The sequence below is a fragment of the Octodon degus genome, unplaced genomic scaffold (assembly GCF_000260255.1).
Source record: "Octodon degus isolate 3935 unplaced genomic scaffold, OctDeg1.0 scaffold00118, whole genome shotgun sequence".
Classification (NCBI taxonomy): Eukaryota; Metazoa; Chordata; class Mammalia; order Rodentia; family Octodontidae; genus Octodon; species Octodon degus.
This window is the reverse complement of record NW_004524694.1, coordinates 2,320,305-2,345,755: the sequence shown is the minus strand read 5'-3', so window position 1 is coordinate 2,345,755 and position 25,451 is coordinate 2,320,305. Positions and strand designations below refer to the sequence as shown.

Genomic DNA, 25,451 nt, shown 5'->3' with positions numbered 1-25,451 from the left:
AGCATTACTGAAATGGCTCACTTCAAACGTCTCAAGTTCTCATTCAGTATCACAAATACTTCCTGGTCACATTTCTTTATGTGTACTGGCTACTCAGTTGACTTCAACTGAAAAAAAAAATCAAGTCCAGACCTTTCAATATCCAGCTGTTAAGATTCATAGGAAAAAAAATGATGGATGATGGGCGTGAGTGTCTTCACTCTCTGCTTCTTTAGAATTGGCAAGATTAATCTTGCCCCAGTTCTGGGGCAAGATTTATGTATGCATATGAATCTCTGTGGAAAAAGTGCTAAAATTTGGGACTTGAAATTCAAGGTGTGAAAAGTTTTGAGGCTCTTGAGTATTAACTTACCACAGGGGTGCCACTCCATGACAGCCACAAAAAAAAACATACTCTCAAGCCCAGCAGTAACACATATCATAATACCCCAAGGTTTCATACGCAATTGCAAGAACCATTTTAGATAAAGTAATTTGCTTAGAGTCAAAATTAATTATTCTACCATAAGAAGGTGAACTAACTTTTTTTTAAAAAAAATTCAATCTGAGAAGCCAGGTGCCGGGCCAGGAGAACAGATGTCCTTTCAGCATTAAATACCAATGTTGCTTTAAATGGATAAATATTTGAAAACATAACACAACTATGTGCAAAACAACTACAAGTACATCATGTTCACAGCCAGGATTACCTGAGAGCAGGAGCAAAACCTCCTTGTGCCTGGGAAAGCTGATTCTGATGACTTGCAATATTAATGCAGTCCAAGTCAAAACCCTTGCTGTCAGGACAGCAAATAAAAGAAGACTGACAATCCCTGAAGAAAGCAATGAAACTTGGTACTTGCTTGAAAGTAATTAATGTATTCCAATTTTGACCACAGAAAGAAGTATCAGAGAATACACCTAGATCTACAGGAAGGAAGTTAGATTCACGTGTGGAAGCAATTTCGTCACTGGGCTTCTTTCTTGTGCAATTGCTTCCTCCCGTAGAATCCTGCCCATCTTCAACATCCAGGCCGCACAAATACCATCTCTGCCTCTTTGTTTTCACCCAGCAGCTCAGCTCCTACCAGCTCATCCATGCTCTGTCTGCCTGCTGTCCTAGTCTAGGGCCCTGCCTGCCACTCACCACTCCCTGTGCCTAGAATGCACTTTCTCTCCTACATAAGTCCTTTTGAAGTCCTGTGCATATGTCATATACAGCTTAAAGGATACCTTATTCTCTGAATATATTTTCTAATTTTTCTATTCCCTTGTTTGTTTTGACACCTCTATATTTATAAGCACTGAAATCACACTTTATTTGGTCAAAAATTTTATTGCTTGCATATTAGTTGGCTTTTTATAGACAGATTTGACTCAATCACTGGATTATGAAATTCTTGAGAGCAAGAATGCATCAGTTTATCTGTATTCTCTATGGACACATCTCTCAAATGGATGGTTGTGCAAAAATATGTTTTAAAGGATTCTAAACAATGAATTTGACAGATAAAATTTGGAATTTTAATGAATCTAACAAAACCAAATGAATGTTCTTTGAAAAAAGTCCCATTTATAAAGGCCATCCTGTGGCTAATTACTTTTTTATACGTGACAATATATGGTATATTCATTTGGCATAAAACTTTTCAGCATTCTATGCTCCCATTGATGTCACTTTTTCTTAGGGACTAACCATAACTTTAGTGCATAATCCAAGTTTTAACACAGTGCTAAAATCCAGAACTTCCCTCAAAGGGGGGGAGAAGAGGATCATAGTAGAAAAATATTGTTCTGTTCGTTTTCAGAGTTAACTTTCTGGCATGATGAAATGAGGATACTTAGATGTTATAATATAAACAAATGGATGGTTTTTGTAAACTGCTTTAGGGACTACTGAAAGCAAGATAATTAACCTAAACTTTTAAGGCACTTCTTCTGACTCAAAACCTGAACTCTGCAGAGATTTTGCTGGCTGTCTCTTTGCCCCAGTGATGAGAATGGAAGAAACTGAGTTTGACCTGTGGTGCCTCCAGTTGCTCATTCTTACAGGTATGACTCACAGAGGCCAAAATCACAACTCACAACTCCTACCTTCTGTACAGTGTACCTGTAGTGACTGGGGAGCGAGGTACCTAGGAGACAAAAAAATTAGGTACCTATATCCAGGACCTCAGAAACAGGAAATCCTTGTCTTAGTCTAGTGGTTTGAGCATTCAATCATTCTATCTATTCAATGACAAATACCTAACAGCACTCCCAAAACATCAGCTATCAGAGAAAATAAAATGATACACTGAAATTGCCAATATTCCAATTGGTGAAAAAGCCAGTTGTACAAACAGTAAATTGAAATTAAGAGTTCCAGAGCACAGGTATACAGCATACTTCTCCGACTTGGGTTCTAGCTGTGAGCTCCATGAATGAAACAGTTTTATGTTCTTTTTTTTTTTTTTTTTTTTTTTTTTTTTTTTTTTTTAGTATTTGTAACCAGTGCCTGGTACTCACTACAGGAAGGCAGATGATCTAAAGAGACAACTTTGAAAACTCCCTCCAATGGCACAGACTTCTGCTCATGTTAGTCCAGCTCCCCTTTCCTTCCTACAAACCAGGACTATATTCCCAACCCTTTGTAGTTAGGTGTGGCCATGTAATAGTCTCGTCTGGTGACTAAAAGGATGAAGTGATGTGTCATTTGCAGGCCAAGAGCCACCTTTTTTTCCCTCTGAAGAGACTTGACAAATGCTTTCTGTTCCAGGCCAGTGATGGGCCCAGTCTGGTCGTGTTGATGAAAATACAGCTTTCCTGGAACATCCTTAGGTTCATTTAATTTACCCATTAAATGGTTTCTGTCTAATAAGAGTTGAGAAGCTATAACAGATTGTACGGCCTATAAAGCCTAAAACACTAAATGGCACAGAAAAAGTTAAGGGACTCCTCTTGTAACAGTGACAGACTACTTGTTACATGATTATTTGCACATCCCAGTATCCATGTTTTTGTGTAGCCCCTTCTGGTACTGACACTGAACTTGGTTATATAACTATGATCTTGGTAAATAAGAAGCTTGCTAATTGGGCCTGCCCTCTTGCTGTAATGTGAAGAATCCTGGTCTAGCCTCCCAGAGAAAGAGAACCATTTGGTGAGAGGGCCGTCTGGACCTCCCCTTCCCCCCGAACCCATTCCTTAGCTAGCTCTCTTGCTGAATGCAGCTGTGTGGGTGATCCCCACCTCATCCTGTAGAAAAGTTACTCAGCCAACTCTCCAAATCCTAAAAGGTCATCCTCTACTGTTACCTGAAGCCAGTAGGTGCTGGGGTGGTTTGTTATAATGGGACAAATGAGAGATGATGGAATAAAGGCTGGGTCCCTGAGTGATCATGTAGGACAGAGGCAGCACATGAGAACAAGAAATAAACCTAATATTATAGGCAGCATAGGCTAGCTGATACTACTAATGTGCATACATTTGTGATAGAAGTAGGTTTCTAGCAAAAACTAAAACTATGAGGCCCTGGCTTAATGGTAATGAAGTAAAAATGACCACTGCAAGTGACAAAAATGAGTTCCCTCATTTTGAAGTGTTGAAGTATTTATAAAAACTGTTTCCTGAGCAAAAACATAATAAATCTGTAGCTTTAGAAGATGAAATTTGAAAACAAAACATCAGTGGTATGTGTAAGCTGCTTTTCGGTGTATCTAACAATGTACTCTAAAAAAGAGATGAACTAAGGAAAGAACAGCTCAGGTTCATTTAATAATAAAAGATAAAGATAAGATATTTAAAAATAAAAGAGAATAGGGAAATTCTAGAAATTGGGGGTCTTGCCAATTAGAAATGTTTTAAGACCTGATATAGCCGAATATGTTTCTTCCAAATTTGTATGTAGAATTCCTAATCCTGCCAGATAATACTATTAGAAGCCCATCAGTGTCCCTATAAAAGGGGGTCAGCAAAGTCCGTGGTTCAACCAGCCATGTGGAAAAAGATGGCCATATACACACCAGGATACATACCAGGAAGTGGGGACTCACTAGATAACCAATCTGATGGTACCTTTATCATAGAATTCCTTGACTGCAGAAGAGTTAAGAAATAAATTTCTGTTGTGTATAAGCCACACAGTTTATGATTGTTTTCTGTCTTTTGTTGTACTAGTCCACACAGACTAAGATTAAACTCCAAACAGCAAGAGATAAAATTGAAACCTTTTCAACACAAAGGTAAATTAGGCTTTGGGCCTGGACTCCCAACGCGCTCTGGTGGTTTGGACAAGATGAGTTCGATCGGAACTGGGTATGATCTATCAGCCTCTACATTCTCTCCTGATGGAAGAGTTTTTCAAGTTGAATATGCTATGAAGGCTGTGAAAAATAGTAGTACAGCTATTGGGATCAGATGCAAAGACGGTGTTGTCTTTGGGGTAGAAAAATTAGTTCTTTCTAAACTTTACGAAGAAGGTTCCAACAAACGACTTTTTAACGTTGATTGGCATGTTGGGATGGCAGTAGCAGGTTTGCTGGCGGATGCTCGGTCTTTAGCAGATATAGCAAGAGAAGAAGCTTCCAACTTTAGATCTAACTATGGCTATAACATTCCACTGAAACATCTTGCAGTCCGAGTGGCCATGTATGCACATGCTTACACACTCTACAGTGCCGTCAGACCCTTCGGCTGCAGTTTCATGCTTGGGTCTTACAGTGTGAATGATGGTGCACAACTCTACATGATCGACCCTTCAGGTGTTTCATACGGTTATTGGGGCTGTGCTATTGGTAAAGCCCGGCAAGCGGCAAAGACAGAAATAGAGAAGCTTCAGATGAAAGAAATGACCTGCCGTGATGTTGTTAAAGAAGTTGCGAAAATAATTTACATAGTACATGATGAAGTTAAGGATAAAGCTTTTGAACTCGAGCTCAGCTGGGTTGGTGAATTAACTAAAGGAAGACATGAAATTGTTCCAAAAGATGTAAGGGAAGAAGCAGAGAAATACGCTAAGGAATCACTGAAGGAAGAAGATGAATCAGATGATGAGAATATGTAACAATTATCTGAGCATCTATCTAGTCGGCTTTACATTTCTATGACAGTCCCTTGTAACTAGCCCCTGGATTATACATATCCGCCACTGAATTTTCATTAAAATGTTGTCTTGTAACAACAACAACAAAAAAGGTAGATTAATATCCAGCCTTAGGACTGACTATAGGTAGCATATTGTTATTTATTTATTTATTTATTTATTTATTTATTTCAGAACCAGGGATTGCCAGGGAAGCGCTTATTTCACTGAGCCATTTCTCCAGCCTTGTCAAAATTTTTTAACTGTTAAAAGTGATTAAGAATCAAATTCAGATTAAGGGTATATATTTCCCAAAGAAGTTCTTTTAAATTCAGAAAGAGAGGAAGGAAGCAAGACAGCAAAGAAATAAGTTTTAAGAAGGACCAGGGATATGGCATATGGAATTCTCTGTAATCATATAGGTAAGAAGACTATTTTGTTTTTGAGAAATTACAACAGCCTAATATACTCACAGACCTAGACTGATAGAGGATGCTATTACCTGAGACTCAATACAAGCTTCAGGAGGCCAAGAAGATCTCTACTGCAGTAGTGGTAAACACATGGCACGTGTGCCACAATGGGCTGTTTTATCTCTGAAAGCTTTAAAGTGTTTGCCATCAGTTATAGAGGCTTGATCCTGAAGGACAGGGGTACGAGAACTCCAAAGAATAAGAGCAGAGCTCAAAGACTAATTCTTTTATCCAGGGTCCAAACCTACAGTATATGCTCAGAAAAAATTCAGAATTGCAAAGAATATGTTTTTAAAAATTTTTTTCCTTTCCTGATTGGAGAGATTATTATTGTTATCCTGTTCTGTAAAACAGCAGGGAGGCACACATAAGCTCATAGGTCTGGAGAACCATAGAAGTCATATCATTCCTGACCATTCCTCAGAATTACTGGTCTTCGGTGTGATAAAGTGACTGCTTAGCACCAGGGAAGTTGGACAGAAATTTGTTCTATATGTGGGAAAAAGAATGCATTAATAGTTGATGGTCAAATTATTTTGATGGGAGAGGGGATCATTGTCTGACATCACAGACTAGCCCGCCAGTTCTGCACAATGCCCCATTAGTTCTATTGTACTTTCTTTACTTTGCACGAGTACTTTGAGGGTGTGTGTGTGTATGGGTGGCTCTAGGCACCACATAGTAAAAGACTGGCTACTTTAACCACAAAACATATCTCGGGGATCCTCTGAGTTTTGTCATTTAAACCTGTGTGAGAGCTCTTTGATCAGTAGGTTCTATCTCACCTGTGAGGTCAGAGCACTGCTACAGGTCTGTCTACTGCTTCATATATTATTTTAACCACAATCATAAGAAACACTTAAATATATGTGGTGACACATAGGAAATAATGGAATGTATTCTTAAAAGCCTACTCCATCTACCCCTTTTAAAATTGTTTATTAGTACAATTTAGATATATACAATGATCATCCTCTTCATAGGGAGTGTGTATGTTATATATCTTGATTCCTCCCCCCACAAAGCCACTCTTCCCTTCAACCCCTTAAGCCCCTCCTTGTTTACAAAGCTTTGTTTCCACTTTATACTTCTTTTATCATTTTTCCCTCCCATCCCCTTTTGAACTACTTCTTTCTGTTTCATAATATCTATTGTACATTTTGGTTCTTTTTTATTCTTTCAGTTTATCACACCAGGAAGAAAATGTTTACACATGTGTAAATATTTACACGTGTCTGATTTGTTTCCCTTAAGAGTATGATCTCAAGGTGCATCTGTTTACCTAGAAATGTCTCAATTTCATCCTTTTATTGTGGCCTAGTATTCCATTGTATAAAATATGCCATTTTTTTTTGTTATGTATTTAGTACTGGGTCTACAGGGTCTCACTATGTAGGTCAGACTCATAGTGATTCTCCTGTTTTCAGTCTTCCAAGCACTGAGGTAACAGGTGCACGCCACCATGCCCAGTCTCATTTGCCACCTTGGGTGGGGCTGGCACAGTGTAGCAGGGATCGAACCCCAGCTGCTGCGCTGTCTAAGCAGGTGCTTTAGTCCACTGGGCTATCTGGCCAGCATTGTCACATCTTTTACACCCATTGACCAGTTGATGAGCATTTGAGTTGTTTCCAAGATGTAACTATTACAAACTATGCTGCCATAAATATGAGTGCACAGTAATGGTTGTAGTATGGTGTTTTTATTCTGTGATATGTTTTAACTTCTTTTGGGCAGATAACTCAGAAGGGGAATAGTTGGGTCAAATGGGGCCTCTATTTCTAGTTTTTTGAGGAACTGCCACACTGAACTCCACTGTTCTTATACCAGTCTGCAGTCCCACCAACAGTAGAGAAGGGTTCTTTATTCCCTACAGCCCTGCCGGTATTTGTTATTGGTTGATTTCTTGCTTATTGCCATCCTTTCTGGAGATGGAATCTTAGCATTATTTTATTTTGTATCTCTCAAATGACCAGGGATATTGAGCATTTTTTGAATTTTTTATATGTTATAGGTATTAGTCCTTTGTCTAATAACTGAATGGGTGCTGGTCTTTGTCAAATTCAGACTCCCCCTAAATTTAAACCCCCCATCCAAAAATGGACATCTGAGATGCATACTTTAATCAATCTTATGTTGTTTTGCTTTGCTTAATCTTATAGCTGTTAGATTGATTTATCATGGTCCCTTGCTATTTTTAAAGTATCTTTCTTTTTGTAGTCGATAGTCACAATGTTGTCTTTCAGATTTGATATTCTATCCTTGCTTTGTGTTTACTTTCAATGTTGTTTTTAATCTTTTAGATTCTTTTTGCATTTCATGGATTTCATTTCTTTACTATGTTGGGTATTCATGATTTTCCTAAGCTTTCCTAATTTTTAATCTGTCTTTACTCTAATACCTTTCATTTTGATTATCATTTCTTTTTTTACTAGAGAGATTATTTTTTTCTACAGTCTCATACATTTGTTTTTTTCACTTCTGTTGCCATGGTTTCAGAAAGTTCCATTGTGTGACTTCTGATTTTTTCAATCTCATTGTGCTCTGGACTTGTCCTGGGTGGACTGGAGGACTGGGGTTGTATTTTGCTTCTGCACTGTATCACTTTGTATTATTTTATGCTGTTTTCTATGTTGATGCTTATAGATTTCTTATGGTAGACAGTTATTATCAGTAGCATTGAGGTTTCCCTAGGAAGCCTTAGAGATGTCTTGTAGCTGTAGGTCGTTCTTGGTCTTTGTGTCTGTCCCAAGAGCCTACCTTCCTAACTTATTAAGGATAAGAAGTTGCTCTCTATTTGGCTCAGCACTCAGTTCTTTGGTAATGAATGATGGTGCTGTCATACAAAGGCAAAAAACAAATTATAACAGGTATAATGTCCTGGATAAACTAATACAGTTAGCAATAACAATGGCATCAAGAACAGCCTAGCTACCAACAAACTGTGGTAACTACTAACTCAACATCTTTAACCATAGAAGTAAGTTCTACAGTTATATAACAGAACCCAATATATACCTGAAACTTGTATGCAATAATTTACCCTGTAGCCAGCTGGTGGCAGGGGGGACTTTGGGACAAAACAGAGATGAATGAGAAGAAATATAGTATAAGTAAGGTTGGAAGGCAAAGGATAATCACTCAAATTTTGGACAACTGGAGAACATAGGAGAAAGTAAAAAAATATTGAAGCAAACCAGAAAGAGAAGAGCCAGTGTTCATTGACATGAAAATATTATAAAGAGATGATTGAGGAAATAAAGAGGTAAATAGAAAAAACCAACAGAAACCTAAATAGTGAAAAACAAACAAGCAAATAATTAAAAACTCCCAAAGAAAAAGAAAAAATAATCAATCAAACAAGAAAAATAATAAAAGTCCTCTGGTGTCTAGAGCTCTGTGATAGTTTCCAAGTTGGATCCCAGATATATTCAGTATAATCCTGCCAACTTAGCAGTAGGATTTGTGATGTTAATGGGGCTGATCTTGGCTTCTGGATGTGGGGCCTGGGACTGGTCTTAAGCTGGCAAGGTTCTGTCCATTTAACCTTTGTCACTTTTCTTTTAGTAAGCTGTATGTGAAGATCTGGGGATACTGTAGAGGGAATTATAAAGCACTGCAGCACTCTAGCCAAGTTAAATAATATTTATCCCTGTTATTAAAATATATAAGGTGATTACTGAAACTGTCCTACCAATCGGTTTTAAAACTGTCTCATTGCTATTTGTTTCTCAATAAAATTAATAAAAGAATAAAAAATAAAATAAGGTGGCCGTTCCTCTGATTTTCACTGATCTTTTCTTCAAGTGGGCTGCAATCCCTATTATGATACATCTTGCCGTGTTTTCCTCCTTTGCTATTTCAATTTTTCTTCTACCCAAATCATGTTTATTCTACCTCAAACATTCATTTTCTTTCTTAGTTGGAGAGTTTATTCATCTTTTTTTTCTTACTCCCAGCCTACCCTGTTTACAGCTCAAATTGTTCATTCAAGTGTTTTCCTAAAAATAACCTTTTCCCCTCAGAAGAATTCTATTTTCTAATAGGATGAGATATTTTCTCTCCTACTTCTGAATCTTTAAGTTAAATACAGTATACTATTTATTTTGTGATGATAACTGATGCATTTAAAATAATCTGAAGACATGTTAATTAGGTATTTTACTTGTTCAGTTGACTTTTAGGTAAAACTTAAGTTTTCATAAAACATGTCATCCCCTATTTGAGAAGTTTAAACTTTACTAAATATATCTCTGTGTACATAGTTTGTAAAAGAGCATTTGAAGTAGGAAAATCAGGAGATACAAGAATTTTAGACTTATGTCTTTGGAGGGAAGAAGAGATTTCTGTGTGTGCTGATCCTTTTCTGGCAGAGGGAAGACAGGGATGAGATATAGCCTGGTCTCAACCATGGTCTGTCTGGTGTATTGACTGCAGAGACTTCTCTGGGTTGGACTTTATGTTCTAATAAACAGATTGGTAGTAGTTATGGACAATGACTTGAGGGTGCCAAGGCTGAGACGGTGAGGCCCTTAAAGAGATCAGAAGGACTCAAAGACCTGAAACAGACTCTAGTGAGTGAGAAGGGACAGATTCCAGAGACATTCCTAGGGTATCTCTAACAGAACCTGGTCATTTCCTAGATGTGTGGGGAAAGAGAGAAAAGGAAGGCATGGGGACGGCAGGAAGGAGGAGCCAGGCTAATAAACTAGACGGTCCCGAGTCTGAATCCTGCTAATGCAGCACAAGATCACTTCTTTTGAGCTTCAGGTAGTGTCTAATTTTAAAAGCTATAATGTAGGGACTAATAATAGTATCTTTAGAATTCTCGAGATAAAAATAAGCATTCAATACAAATTTGTATTAATATTATTTAAGGCTTTTGCACTGAGAAAAATGATAATATTAAATAAAGCAGGGTTTCTAGCAAAAGTCAGTTTGGTGTCCGGGAAATGAAGTGCTTGTAGGTCCCTCAGGATGAGAAGCTTGGTGGGTAGCTGGGAACTGGAGCTGAGGAGGAATACAAGCGGCACAGAGAGAGAGATCTGGGAATGATTAGATGATAGACAGTAGCTAAAGCTACGAGATGAACTAGATCTCCAGAGAAGATAAGAAAGGAGATAATTTTTTAAGATGATAAAACAGAAAATGTTGGATAGGGATGAAAGAAGAGTAGATATTCTGGATGTAATTCTTACCTCTGTATACTTTTTGAAGAATAATTAAGAGAAATCCTTACTCCTGAGTATATTTGGAAACAGTTGTAACTCAACCAGAGCAAACTGTAAACATGTGGAAGACTCTAGACTTGGGCACTTGACAGACATTCAGAAGGGGGTGCTGACTTGCTGCTAATTGTTCTGGGCCTGGTGTGGGGGTGGGGAAAGTAAGCCAAGTAAGCAAGAAGCCAAAAGTACCAGTACTAAATGTTTTCTGATAATTCACTTATATTGACATCTTTTTTTCTATGTGAAAATTCCTGCATGAAGGCTCAAGATAGCTCTGAAAATTACTACCTGGTTCTTTAAGTATCAGTTCTTGCCGTTACCTTCATGCTATGTGCACCGAAGAACCAAGCACATATTTGCCTCCTGGTTCATCAAAACATTTAGCAAAATATCTCATGATAGTCTTACAGACAAGAAATATCTTATACAATTTAGTTGAAATGTGGCTTTACATGCATTTTAAAATTTAAGAACAGTGGGCCACATGACAATAGAGTTTGGCTTGTTCCTGGATGACTGAACCCAGACACAGAGATTTCCCACTTTATGCAGGCTGTGGACTTGTCCTGTTCAACATCTTTGTTAATTACTTGGATGAATATATAGAATAAATGCATATACCACATTCTATAAATGACTTAAAACTACTACAGATATTAATATTTTAGATGACAACATCACAATGTTTTAAAAAGTAATAGTGGACTTGGCCAGTAGCAGTAAGACTTGATTTTGGGGGAATAAATTTAAAATCCAGTCAGTGGGTTCAAAAAGTCAACTGTATAGCAAGTCATATGATAAAAGATTTGGGAGATGTGGTTGACCACAAGTTTAATAATAACAAATGTTCTGAATATGTTATTAAACAATAATTTAGTCTTCTACTTTACTAACAGAACCATAGGGAGGTAATAGGTGGTTAGACCACATTTGGAATACTGTGTGTAGTTCAGCTGTCAGATTTTTAAAAGGGAGTATAACGTACTGGTATGCTCAGACAAGGGTAACTGTGGTGATGGGTCTGTAAGTCATATTCAATAAAACAGTGATTCAAGGACCTAGAAATGTTTGGCCTGAATAAGGGAACACTAACAAGACAATGTGGAAGCTGCAATCAGAAAGTGGCCCTACTGAAGGGGACTCAATAATGTGTGCTGCCCTACAAGGCAAAATAAAGATCCACAAATGGATGGCACCAGGGGAGTTTACAATTAGATTAGGAAGTTTTGTATAGTTATGACTGCAATAAGCCACAAATATGACACTGGGGCCTTCTGAGAGGAGAAGTCATGGAAGAGGAAATTAAAAAACCTTTTTTTAAACCTGTGCTTCTATGACCTTTTAGGGAGCAGTACATGTAGCCACAACAGGCCTTTAGAGGACAATAAATGACCCCAGCTTGGTGTAAGAAAAATAGGACTAGGTGATATATGAGAAGACTGAAATGCCATCCTAATCTGCTTAGCTGTAAGGTATGCAGCTGATTACTTTTTAAACCTCACACCTCTCATCATGCAAATTATTGCCCTGTTAATCTTAGAATCATTGTGGTGATCAAAGTCTCTATCTTGGGGCAAGGTCTGGTACAACACACATATAATTGTAGCACTTGGGAGGCTGATGCAGAATGACTACAGTGAGTTTGAGATCAGCTTGGGCTACATGGTAAGTGCAAGGGCAGCCTGTGAACTATGTAGCGGGCATGTCTCAAAAACAAAACAAAACATACAAGCAAAGCAAAGCAAAACAAACAAAAGCAAATCTTTAAATCTTGGGACTTACTATACTTTACTGTTACTCTTGTCCATGAAAGTAGGAAAGGCATCTTATTTAGGACAAAGTATTTGGTACTTAATACATCCTCAATAAATTTTTTTTGAACAAATGAGTAAGAGACTGGAGACAGTGAAGGCACTTTATAATTATTACAGTTCTGTGTAAACACTAACTGTCACTCTCCATCCCTCCTCTCCCACATATCCCCCCACTAACACTTCTGCTAAGGTCAGAGATCAAGAATTTACTAGACTGTTTTAGAAGGGAGTTGTATATGGGGATAATTTTAGTTCTTTCTTATTTTTTGGTTCAAACAGCATTCTGTTTTCCTATTTCAATATAGCTCTAATTTACTTTTTACAAACAATTCAATGATTTCACAGGCTCTTGAGAGGACCACAGAGTCTTGCCACATAGGTGCTATAGACTCTATGTGCTCATAGGTTTCTCCTCTCTTCTTCTGGCACCACAGCCTTGAAGGCATCTAGTTCCTTAAAAAGACCACATTCTCACTTGGAGTCATGAAGCTTCAGGCATGTTGCTTTTTATGCCTTAAACAGTCTCCCTGCCTTCTGTCTAACTTATGTCTAATGCATTCTTGAAGGGATAGTCCTCAACAGAGGACTGGGTGATAAGGCCTTACCCAGAGACACATTCCCTGACCCCTCAAACCATCTGCTGTGTCCTCCTATGGAATATCTCCCTTCCTCCCTCCTAGCTCCTGTTAGAATTTGGAACAACACAAGTTTTCACATAATTGCTTATTATCTATCTCATCTATATATATCTCATCTATATATAAAGTTTGCAGGGGCAAGGGCTGTATTCTGTTTTTATTTGGTGCATTTTATGTAGTTCAAGAATTGTTTAACGTTTGGCACACATTAAAAACTCAGTATTTGATAATTTAAAGAATGAAGCAAACCTTGCAATGCTTTTGTTAGTTAAGTAGTAACTTTCATGTGCTCTTTATACTTTGTTTTTTTATTTCTTTTTCATACTTATCTGAAGGGACTTTATTTTTAGCATTGAATTTTAATGTTTATATTGCTTAAGAGGGGTATGCTATACATCCTCTTCCCATATTGCTTAACGTAAAAAATAAAGTTTATATCAAAAACTTGACAGGATTTTTAAACTATTTTGCAATGGGATCAAAAGTAAGACTTAGAGTATCAGCATGAACTTGTTTTTTTAAGCCGTATTTATTGAGAACCTAAAGATTCCTGTCCCTCAGTGCTAAGTTACCACCCACTGTCAAATCATGGAAATGAGTGCCAGGTGTCATTTTCAGGCCTCTGGCTGAATAACCATGAGCTGTCTTCTGACCAGGTGTGAGTCAGAAGCACAACCCCAGAACATTAGCCTGCACTGTATAATCAGAATTTTATGGCATGCTATGAGGTCCAATTGGTTCAAAGGATATTTCTCTGTGAGGTTATAAAACTTTTCTGCAGTCTCTCACCAAATTTCACAATTATTCAATATGAGACTATTCTAGTTACAAAACAGCCCAGGACACATGTAGGACTGTCAAAAGTTACAGGAGTTCTCTTCCTTGCAGCATAATGAAGATTTTACAGTGTTTTAATTCTGCTCCTTTAGGTCAACTTTGAAACAAGCATCCTGTGTCCTAAGGACCCGGGGATAAAGGCAGAATCCGGGACATAAACCTCCTCCCACAGAGAATGGCTTTTCATCAGGGACACAGCTCCCTGATCTTCCTGTGATTTATATGCCTACGATGTTGCTGCAAGGCTCTCAGTGAGGGCCTGAGCCTATCTTCCTCCTGAGGAGGACTACATCCCACTCTGCAGGACATATGGTGCACAGCTCCTAAAAGATTAAGGGGAACTTTAGCCTTTCTTATGTCCTCTAACCATGGACGATAAAGGTGCTAAAAAGAGCACCTTCCCTGAACTTTGAAGTAGCCCTGACTACAAAAGTCTGAGAAGACTCAAGAGTGAACGGCAGTCTCCCCAAGTATAGCTCAGCAGGTGTATGCCTATCGTGTGGTCATAAAAAAGACTTCAGAACCCTTCAAACTAACGCAGAGTTCAGGAACCCCAAGAAGCCTCCTGCATATTTATATTTATTTTGTAAATTAACAAGATCAAGAACATCTCCCGAGTCTGCAAAGTGGTCAACAAAGGACTGCTGATGGAAAGCCTACCCTAGGCAGAGAGCACAGATGTACATGTCCAGCTGCCCATGCCTTCCAAGATGCTCAGCCATTTTTTAAAAAAAAATTTTAAAATTTTTTATTTTCATTCTTTTGATACAGGGTCTCACTATATAATTCAGACTCATAGTGATCTTCCTCTCTCAGCCTTCACAGCTCTGTATTATAGGCATGTGCCACCATGCCTAGTTTTGGGGCCGGGAACCTGGGGCTGGCATAGAATGCAGTACCAGGGATCAAACTTGGGACCTTGCACTAGCAGGCAGGTATTTACACTACCAAGCTATCTCCCCCACCCCAGCCATACTTTCGTATCCCTTGCCAGATCCTTTATCTGCTCCCACAGCTACTGCTCTCCCCAGTCCCTTCCCTCTGTCCCACTCTCTCAGCAGGTCACTCATTCCACATTTCATGAACTCAAGGAATCCACAACCAATGCACTTCATCTCCCAGCCGTACCCCTCCACACATCCCCATCTATGCCTGTGCCCATCCTTGCTGCTTTGCCCTGCTGGAGAAGCACACATGGCCCTTTGTCAAGTTCAATTACTGCTTTGGCCTTGCGTTCACCTCTCTGGGCCCTTCCTCACTCACATTTTCCATTCTCCTTGCCTGGCTCCTCTCCCATGGGGTGTATGAGTTTCCTCCCCACTAATCCCATTTTCATGTGGCCCGCTCCTTGAGAGAACAATTCTCACTTTCTCTTCTGTTACCTCACTTCTGTTTACTCTGAATTCTTCCTAATCATAGTCTTGCTTGGCCTCTCTCTGGGGGTTTCCATCCTGTAACCACTCTCCTTCCAGGGGCTTTCCTGTCAGTTCACACAGGTCTCCTACTGCTTGACTCCCTTGTGTCTTCTGCTGCTTCACACTTGCATGCTGGAATTTACTCACGGTACACCAGGGACATGTGACCTCCTTCTACCATCTCTGTAACCTTAACTTCTCATTCAATTCAGTCATCCAGTCCATCATTTATGCAGGTGATATTTATAATATTTTACCATATTGACAGATATCTGCTACATGCTGAGGATGAATAAGGCATATATGTAGCCAACATGAGGCTTTAAAATAGTTAAGTCCAATTAAAGGCTACCAATGTTACATAAGCACACAGGGATCCAGAGTGAAAGGGAAAAGATGGTAAAGGGGCTTTAACCAAATCTTGAAAGTCAGTGATAAAGCTGTCAAGCGCACAGTGGTGGGTACAATTTTTCTAAAATTTAAATTTTATTTATTTATTTATTTTTATTAATTTCATTGAGAAAGATAGCAATGAGACAGTTTAAAAACTAATAGGACAGTTTCAATAATTAATACATTGCCTATTGTTGTCTTCATAGTAGTTATTCATAGTACAAGATGCAGTCTGTATTATATAATACAACGTGTCAAAATTTGGAAGTGTGTCAAAACTTGCATAACTTAAGAGACTAATATTTTTTAAAAACACAGTGCTAGCAAACCTTGGAGGGGTGAAATGTCTATTCAAAATACATTTTTGTATAACATAGTATGAAAACTGTAAATGTGGTTGTAGATTCCATATCAAGATTTAAGAAACCATGAATATCAATGTTAGGTATTTTCAAAAGAAAATACATACTATTATCTGAAAAACTATTAAAATACTCAAAGAAAGAAAGAAAGAAAGAAAGAAAGAAAGAAAGAAAGAAAGAAAAATGCCCCCAGGGGTTAGGAAACAGAGGAATCAAGAAATTCCAAGAATAGTGCATGTAGCATTGTGCTTCAGCTCTGAGCTTCAGAGCCAGGAGATCTGGACAGAAGCCCAGGCCCACCTCTTTTCTCTTTTAATGCATGGGAATGAGGATGTGCTACTTTTGGAAGTTTCGTTTTCCACTTGTATAACAATCCCTAACGTGCACAGCTGTTGCAAAACTTAGGTAAGAGTCAAAGTGTTTAGCATAATGCCTGGCACAGAGTGATTATTAAGTAATAACTATTACTAAAATATATTTATGAGTATAATATGTACCTTATAGCCACTGTAATGGAACCCACTTCATAACCTTGTTGTGAAGATTAAATGAACCTAAAAACTCTATGTGAAAAAACTCTAAAGAAAAGAGCAAGGGCCGGGGAGATGGCTCAGTGGAATAAGCGCTTCCCTGGCAAGTGCAAGGGCCTGAGTTCAATCCCTGGTTCTTAAAAAAAAAAAAAAAAAAAAAAAAAGAAAAGAGCAGCGCATTATTATTCCACCATAAAAAAGGATGAAGTGCTGATACATGCTACAACACAAAGGAGCCCTCATGATAATGATAATGGAAATAAAGCAGATAGAAAAGGACAAACACTTTGTGATTTCCTTTACCTTAGGTACACACGGTAGGCAAATTCATAGACACATAAAGCAGATTCAAGATTACTAGGGTTTTGTGAAAGGGAGAAAACAGAGTTATTGCTGAACAGGTACAGAGTTTTGATTCAGAACAGGAAAGGTTTCAGAAATAGTGGTGATGGTTTACAAATTATAAATGTCTTTAGTGCCTCCCAAATTGTGTACTTACAAATGGTAGACTCTAAGTACAGAAGAAAGAAATTTCAGGTTCATATGCCATTTTCATCAAAATTAATACCACTGATATTCAGAGTAGGGCAGAAATAAATCAGGACATTTTATCTACTTAGTATGTTTGTAGGGTTTTATGGATTACCAATACAAACATATGTTTTTAAAATTGGTAAACTTTTAAAAGAAGGAATTAATATAGGGTCAGTATTATAATCACCTAAAATCTAGACAGCTGAACTGCCTTTTAAAACCAGACAATTTTATTTCACTGTTACCTGTATTTGATCCAAGATGGCTTGATTTAACCAAGATCCCCTCCTGTTAATCGGTTTATAGTGTATTTCAGAGATATATAATTATTTTTAAGAATTCACAGCCTGATGCAGATGTAAAAAATGGACAAGTGCCCTCACAGAGATAAGTTCAGCATCTAGAAAACTATGTTTAAAATGACCCACCAAGGCCTTGGCAACAGGCACTTTCCTGTGGGCCTGGGCAGAAACACACTGGCTCACTAACCTGTGTTCCCTGACTGTTGATGTCGATGGCATCACTCCACTCAGTGGTTACTGCATCCAGCAGGTCCACTCGCAAAAAGAGACTAGGAAGTAAGTCTTTGGTCTTGCAGTCTGGGTAACTGGAAATCTGATGATACAGCTCATGATGAACTGAGCTCTCAGAAGGAATTTTTCTGCAATAAACCTCAAATTTTGGAATTTCTGAAAAGAAAAGTTTATGCATACTTAGGCCTTAAAGAGGACTTAGATATATTAAATATAATGTGGGAAATAAATTTCTCAAGAATATTTAGAAATACTTTTATTTAAGCATTCTGGATCACAGGTATCTACTAAATAAAAATCTCAAGAAACAATAAAAGCTGTTATTTAAATTCAGTGCTACAACACATACCTTTAATATTTTCCTTTACAAGCACTGCCACTGGACATCTGTTGTGCACAATTAGTCGAGGACTGGGGTCTTCTGAGAGTGTTAAGTAAGTCACTCCCAAGTACTCTTGATACGTCAGTGCTAGAGCCCTAGATCACAATAAAACCAAACAGAAATGGTTCAGACAAAATGCATGCTTTCTCTCTTGGTTCATGTTTACCCAGATTTGCAGTGTTCTGAATTCTAAAATGTCTTCTTTTTTGTAACTCAAGGGAGATATTTTCCAGAGAAGAAAGCCATGCCCTCTTTTATTACTTATCATATATAAATTGCAGATTTTTTCTGTTTCTCTCTCTCTGTGTCTGTCTGTCTCCCTGTCCTTGTCTGTGTCACGCTCCGCCCCTTGAGACAGTCTTTTTGTGTAGCTCTGACTGGCCTTGAACTCTCTGTGTACTAAACTTCTAAAGGCTAAAAAATTCACGATCATGGCAATAAGGTGCCTTTCATTAGGTCACAATATGTTTTCTTTTGTACTTGTTACATGTACCATAAACAAGTTATTTTTGATATATGCAGAAAGGATGTACTGCATACAAAGTGACCACAAAATAGAGGTCCAGTTTGAATAAACCACTACATTTCTCTGGCTTGATTCTGTGGTTATTATTTGAATAATTGGTAATCAGTAAGTGGGACAACTTACGTGTGGGAGTGATCACAGAACAATCTTTTGTGGCTTGTGTCTAAGTTATCTTTTCAAATTTTTTTTTTTCAAAACATTTCATTTTGAAGTAAAGTACTGGCAAAGAATAAGTGTTTCCAGCTTGATATTCTCATATGCTAGCTTTTGTCTCATTATTTTGCAGAGATTAAGAATTAAAAGGTGATTTTTAAAAAATTATGATATATAGTAAGTCCCTGACTAATGAATGAGTTCTGCTCTAGGAGAACATTAAGTTGGATTTGTTCATAAATCTGCCAAAGCGAGTCTTAGACACCTTTGATACAAATATACAATGTATATTGTTTTGGCTTCCTAGAAGTCCCCTCCACACCATCCCAGGTGCTTTCTCCTGCTTCCACACATCCTGGGCTCTCACTGTGCACTGCACTACTGCACACTATCACAGTGTGCAGGAAGTACACAGCTGCACAACTGTCACAGTGTCCAGCAGACATGTGAGCTCCTTCATGATTTGTTCACATCTACAAATGGCCAGAATTCAAGGCCTGTTCATTTCCATGAAAGTTCCCAACTCACATGTTCATAAGTTGGGAACTTACTGTATTGCTGCCATACTCTGGTAGCAGCAGCATCTTCCCCTAGTATGTGCCATGTAGGTTAAAAAAATCTCATTAGCAGCACAATGGGACAACACATATGCAGTCACATCTGATAAAACAATATAATGCCTGAAAGTCATTAAAGGTAAAAAAGTTCAATCTAGAATAGCACACGGGGAATCCTATAACTATTCTTCTGTCTGTCCGAGTATCTCCATGAACGGGGACACTGATGAGCAGACAAGGGCATTTACATATAGATAAAATACCTGGTGCAGAATCCATTTTCCCTAAAGTTCCCAAAGGGCACTGCCACGCTCTGTCTGGGAAACTCTTGTCTCACTATAGCTGGTAGGCTCCAGCACTGTGAGCTGTCAGCACCTGCAGCAGGAGAAAATGCCAGCAAGATCTGCTTCTGAAGCAGTGATGCATCCAACACAGATGGCCCGATGTCAGGCATTAAGTCCCAGCAAGGAAGGGAGCTGGATTTCACAGCAGACTGCTCTTTCCCTGGGCAAATGCTGAAAGTAGAACTGTCTGGAACATGAAAATCCTGAAAAACAAGATAATGAAAAGAGAGCACATTTACTACATCAATGCACTGAAGTTATCTATTTAAAGGAAGTTATGTATTTAAAGGACATGAAGTCTTGGAACACGGTCTACTTGAAGATGCAGGAATATTAGCAGTCCTGTTTCCACAGACCAACTCTAATGAGACCATTAAAGCAGTGGTCTGCTTTTTTAGGCATCATGAAATGTGATGGAACTGGGGTGGGTGACTAGAAAGGTGGGGCGAAGTTTTCATTGTCTTCCAGGTACTGCTAAAATCCTGATGTCCCAAGGGTGGAAATAGTATGTGCAGAGGGAAGTGTTCTTTTGGATAGATCTGGCTGCCTTGAAAGGTGTGGCACACTGGTGGACTTTGGCAGGAGGGACCTGAATGAGATTTGGAACAGGAAACTAGAAACTCAGAAGGCCAATTGTGTTTAAGGCTCATCCTGAGGGAGAAGCAAACTCTGATCCCAACCCTCAGATGGAATTCTATAGTTTTTGGCATTATAGACTCTCTGAATTTTACTCTGTTTTTGAGACAGGGTTTCACCATTTCAGAACTGCTTTGAATTCGCTAGGAAGTCCAGGCTGGCCCTGACTTCAGGGCCTATGTAGTCCACCCTGGCCTGGAACTCAGCAATATTCCTGTCTCAGTCTCCCCAGTGCCGGGATTACAGGCTTGTACTACCATGCCTGGCTCTGACTCTGAATTTTAGACTTAAGAAGAACCTTAAGGGATAATTTATTTGCATCTTCTCTTTTACAGCTGAGAAATCTATTTTCCAGTGACACAACATCACAAAACCAGGAAGTGGCAAAGCCCATCCAAAAGCGAGGCTTCCTGTTTCTGGGTTTGGGGTTTCTTCAATGTACCAGTTTCCACAGAGGCAAAAAATTGTTCGGTCTCACACAGCAGCTTCTCTTGCCTTCTGGAGTATGGTCTTTGTTTTTTTCTATATGCTACATCTGGAAGTATTAGAATATTTCGAGTTTATATAACTGGAAAATATTTTACTTTTAGTTTTCTTTTTGGATTTTTAGGAAGGATCTATAGGGTGTTCAGGATCTCACTACTAGATCAGACTTGCAGTGATTCGCCTGTTTGCAGCCTCCCAAGAGCTGGGATTACAGGCACGCACCAACACACCCAGTCTCAATCACGGCCCCAGCATGTCGCTGGGGCGGGGCTGGCACGGCAGGCCTGGGACTGAAGCCCCTGCGCTATTTGGCCAGCCCTTTTTAGTTTTCAAAGGTATGTTTGCTAAGTATAAAATTCAATGAGGACAGATCTTTTTCTTTTTTTCAGTCTTTTGAATAAATAAGTTTAGTTTCTTACCCATTTGCTTTTTTTTCTAATGTGGAATAAGATGCCATTTAATTTTGTTCTACTACAGCTATTATTTTTTTTATGTATATGCTTTAATGACTTTTGTCTTTACAATTAGTTTCAGAAAACTTCATTTTTGTGTATCTTGGTATGATTTTATTCATATTTCTTATGTAAGAGGTTCATTTTTCTTGGAAATGTGGTACTATAATTTTGACTAAATTCAGAAATTTTAAATCTTTAAATATTTATTGCTTATCCCCCTTCTGCTTTGAGAATTCTAATGATAAGAATATAAGTTTCTTGATTTTGGCACAGAGTGAACTATTACATGACTGATCTGTAAATGCTTTCTTCATTTTTATTTTAGATAATTTTTATTGTTATATTCATTTAAGTTTGTAAAAATTTTTTTTACAATGTGTAATCTATTATTAATCTCTTGTTATGTATTCATTTCAGAATATTTCTCTAAAATTCACTCTGTCTTCATCTTATATCATTCACATTTCAATATTTGTCTACAAGTTTTGATTTGCTACATAATTCTTACCGATTTTTCAATAAAGTTAATAATAAATTAAAAATAAAAAAAATTTTAAAAGCATAAAAAAAACCTGTCAGGTCTCTCTCTTTCAAAAAAGAAAAGAAAAGAAAAAAGAAAACCCATATCTGTTTAAAGAAGGCAGTGTTTAAAACAAAAGGACTATTTTTCTGGCAGAAAACAGCCAGACTTCCCTACTTTCCAGGAAGCTGAGGCAAATCAGAGGAGTTCTGGGTGATACTTCTGTAGCTTGTCAAAATCCTACTTACAATGTGCATATTGTTGACCTCTTATTTTCCATGTGGGCAATCAACTGGATATTGCTAGCCACCTATTTATTTTTATTACTACTTTGGGGAACCAGGATGGAATTCTGATATTTTTGTAAATATCACAACATATTATAAACTAGAAAGTATAAAGATTTTATCCTATTTAATTATTCTAATATAATTTTGGGAGCTGAAAGTGTGAAAATAAGTGCAGACACAAGTAAAGATAATGCTATAGAAATTTCAGAAGCATAAATCAGTTAACAAACCTTAGCACATTCTAACATTTTGAAAAGTTTCCTTACTGTCTTACAACATAATTGTTCATTTTAATTACACTAAGAACTGAATAAAAAAAAAAATCCTTCTCATCAGTCTCGGATTTATTTTTGCTTATTCTGCCACTATGTTAATAGAAATGAGCTGCTATGTCATCAAACTTACTTCCTTCAGAGACTCAAGCTCACTGTCCCCAGCACTGGGCTCAGTTCAGGCCCTCATCCTCAGCCAGCATGGCTCTTCCAGCACTGCAGCTGTGAGGCAGATGTTCTTTTTCATTCAGGATGGGAGCTAGTCCTCAGGACCACTACTCTGCTGGTGAAGGTTTAGTGATGCTGCTAGCAGACTGTACCGGAGCCTCTGAGCACCTGGGCCACAGGCACAACTAACCTAGCAGTGTGTTAGGATCTGCGACTTTGTAGGATTTCTGCTCACTGAGTACTATGGAAGCACTGGCCCTTCCATCTATAGCTTTACAGCAAAATAAGGGAACTTCTTTTTATCTGTATTTAGGGTTAACATTTTGTTTGCCCTAGTTTTTAAAAAAATTTATCCTATTTGTTAATTTATCAAATGTAGACAAATAATCATGCATAGATTTCTTACCTCCTTTCCAGAATGCAGATTGGAGACAGATAATTGTGGTTTGTAAAATATGTGATACGGTGTATTATTGATTATTGTAGTCTTATCTTCAATCTGAATAATCTGTATGCCTTGCTGTACCATCGAAGAAATGCAGAACTGACACAGCTGAAAGATAATTGAGGAGAGAACAATTTTTACCTTAAGGCCCATGCAGACCACATGACTATTCTTAATATGGCCTTTTATCTATTGGTTGCCCAGGACAGCAGTAATTTTATATTTCTTCAGGGTACTTAACAGCATTCCCTTTCAGTCTCAAAAAAGCCTGAACAATGTCAGGGAACAGTATTTATTCTCTAACAGGGTACTTTCGCCAGTCAGTTACTCTTGTTGCTATTGTGTAGTGACTAACAAGACTTGTTTTTAGGTTATCTCCTAAGTTACCTCACAGAGTATTTATTTATAAAGCACTTATATGTAAAGTAATAGCACGCATCTTACCCAGCAGCCTTCGACCCAGTATCCCTCCTCCTCATGCTCATCATAGCAGTGATCTCACAGAATGCCTGCTATGGGTCAGGAGAGCTGAGCACTTTGTTAATGATGATGATGATGAAAACAATAATAATGGACTCATATACTATTATATTATGCTTTTCCCATCAGCTTTAAATTCTTTGTACATTTTAACTTACAGGCACTCTATACTGCAACATTTTTTCCCAGCTTTTGATGGTAGTTCTCAACTTACAACTATGCAACTCTGAGTGACTCATGCTCACAGTTCTTCTTAAAGTTACTACGTAAGGTAGTTACTATTTTCCCTATTTTAGAGTGAAGAGCAAAGAGGTGAGGCAACCTGCCTGAGGTGGAGCTGGAACCCTGTGGTGACTCTGGGGTGCTGTTTCTTCCCCTTTCACTCATCATCTCACTGCCTTCCCACACTACATGAAGAACCAATGCTCACAGATGTGACCTCACTAACAAGGCACCCATGTAATAGGTGGCAATCTCAGAGCAGCAGTTCTCAAAGAGCAGTTGGAAGATTCATGGAAAATATCTGAGCAAGGGGTCCTCAGTTGAAAATTTTTTATTTTTTTGAGACAGGGTGTTGCTGTGTAGCTCAGGCTAGCTTTGCCCTCACTATGCAACCTGGGCTGGTCTTGAACTGGTGACAATCTTCCTGCTCAAGCCTTCCAAGTGCTGGCATTATAGGTGTGTGTCAACATGCCTGTCCTGAAAGCTGTTTTTATAAAAATACTCAAGTGCTGTTCATCTTTTCACTCTAATTTCTTCATAAGTGTAGAGTTTTTTTTTTTCCGCAGAAGTTATGACATATGATGTGATCTCTCTGATAGCCGATAGAATGTTTTAAATATTTCTAATCTGTTTTTAATTTTTCTTATCTGATAAAAGTGATATTACTCATAGAAACAAAAGGTCTCTGTGTTTTTCCATAGTTTTTTTTTGTTTTGTTTTAAAAAAGGTTTTTTTTAATTTTAATTTTAATTTTTTTTATTTTTTTGCGGAACCGGGGATTGAACTCAGGTCCTTGCGCTTGCCAGGGAAGCGCTTATTCCACTGAGCCATCTCCCCAGCCCCATTTCCATAGTTTTTAAGAGCATCAAATAAGTTGAGAATAAAAAGTATGAGAGCTACTAATAAAGAATAATGGGACATCAATATATTTTCCAATAGCTCATTCATTTATTCATAAACATCCATTCAGCACTTACTGTGACCACTTTGTGAGGAGCTAGAGGTAATGGGCGCCTAACTGTATACTGCAACATTTTTTCCCAGCTTTTGATGGTAGTTCTCAACTTACAACTATGCAACTCTGAGTGACTCATGCTTACAGTTCTTTGCCATTCACACCCGTGTTACAGTTCTCTGGCCAGTAAAGCATCAACATGTGTTGCCCAGACAACTCTGAGGAAATGGATACCAGTCTGAATTCTGAAAAAAGACCAACTTATTGCTTAAGAATAAGAAAAGCTTTTTTTTTTTTTTTTTTTAAAGTGAACAAATGATCCTAACTTTCTCGAAAGGTTCTTCAAAGGTGCATATCAAACAGTTCTAACTTTTTCACAGGGAAAGGTCATCTGAATTATACAACTCTGCTAAAGCATTCCTTCTTTTCTCATTTAGTAAAGTTAAAATAATGAAGGTATTGCAAGAATAGCATGAGTCTTCCACATGGCATGCTGATATTGTACATTCAAGTGCTCATTACTGTATTATTCAGTTAAATGGTTTTCATAAGCTTTAGATTTATACTGAAACATGCACACCATTTGCATTAAACAATGGATTCAGCATGTTTTCTTTGTAAGCAAGTTTCTAAAAACATGATCACTTCCCTTTTTTTTTTTTTTGTTCCTCGAATGCCTTCAGGGCACTTTTGGCCAGCGGGAGAGTTGTGAGGTTCGAACTCCAGCAACCTGAGGCTGACAGCTTTGTGGAAGCAGCCACTTAA

At 38.1% G+C, this 25,451-nt stretch overlaps 1 protein-coding gene and 1 pseudogene across 1 annotated transcript in view; one reads left to right on the top strand and one right to left on the bottom strand.

The window, feature by feature from the left end:
* The window catches only part of Vps13b (vacuolar protein sorting 13 homolog B), an 881,657-nt gene that overhangs the window by 26,219 nt on the left and 829,987 nt on the right, over positions 1-25,451 (bottom strand). Inside the window, 4 exon segments of the mRNA XM_023699943.1 lie at positions 17,752-17,951; positions 18,145-18,272; positions 19,677-19,960; positions 22,991-23,137. Of these exon segments, the coding sequence (XP_023555711.1) occupies positions 17,752-17,951; positions 18,145-18,272; positions 19,677-19,960; positions 22,991-23,137 (759 nt within the window).
* LOC101582766 lies at positions 4,256-5,031 on the top strand (annotated as a pseudogene).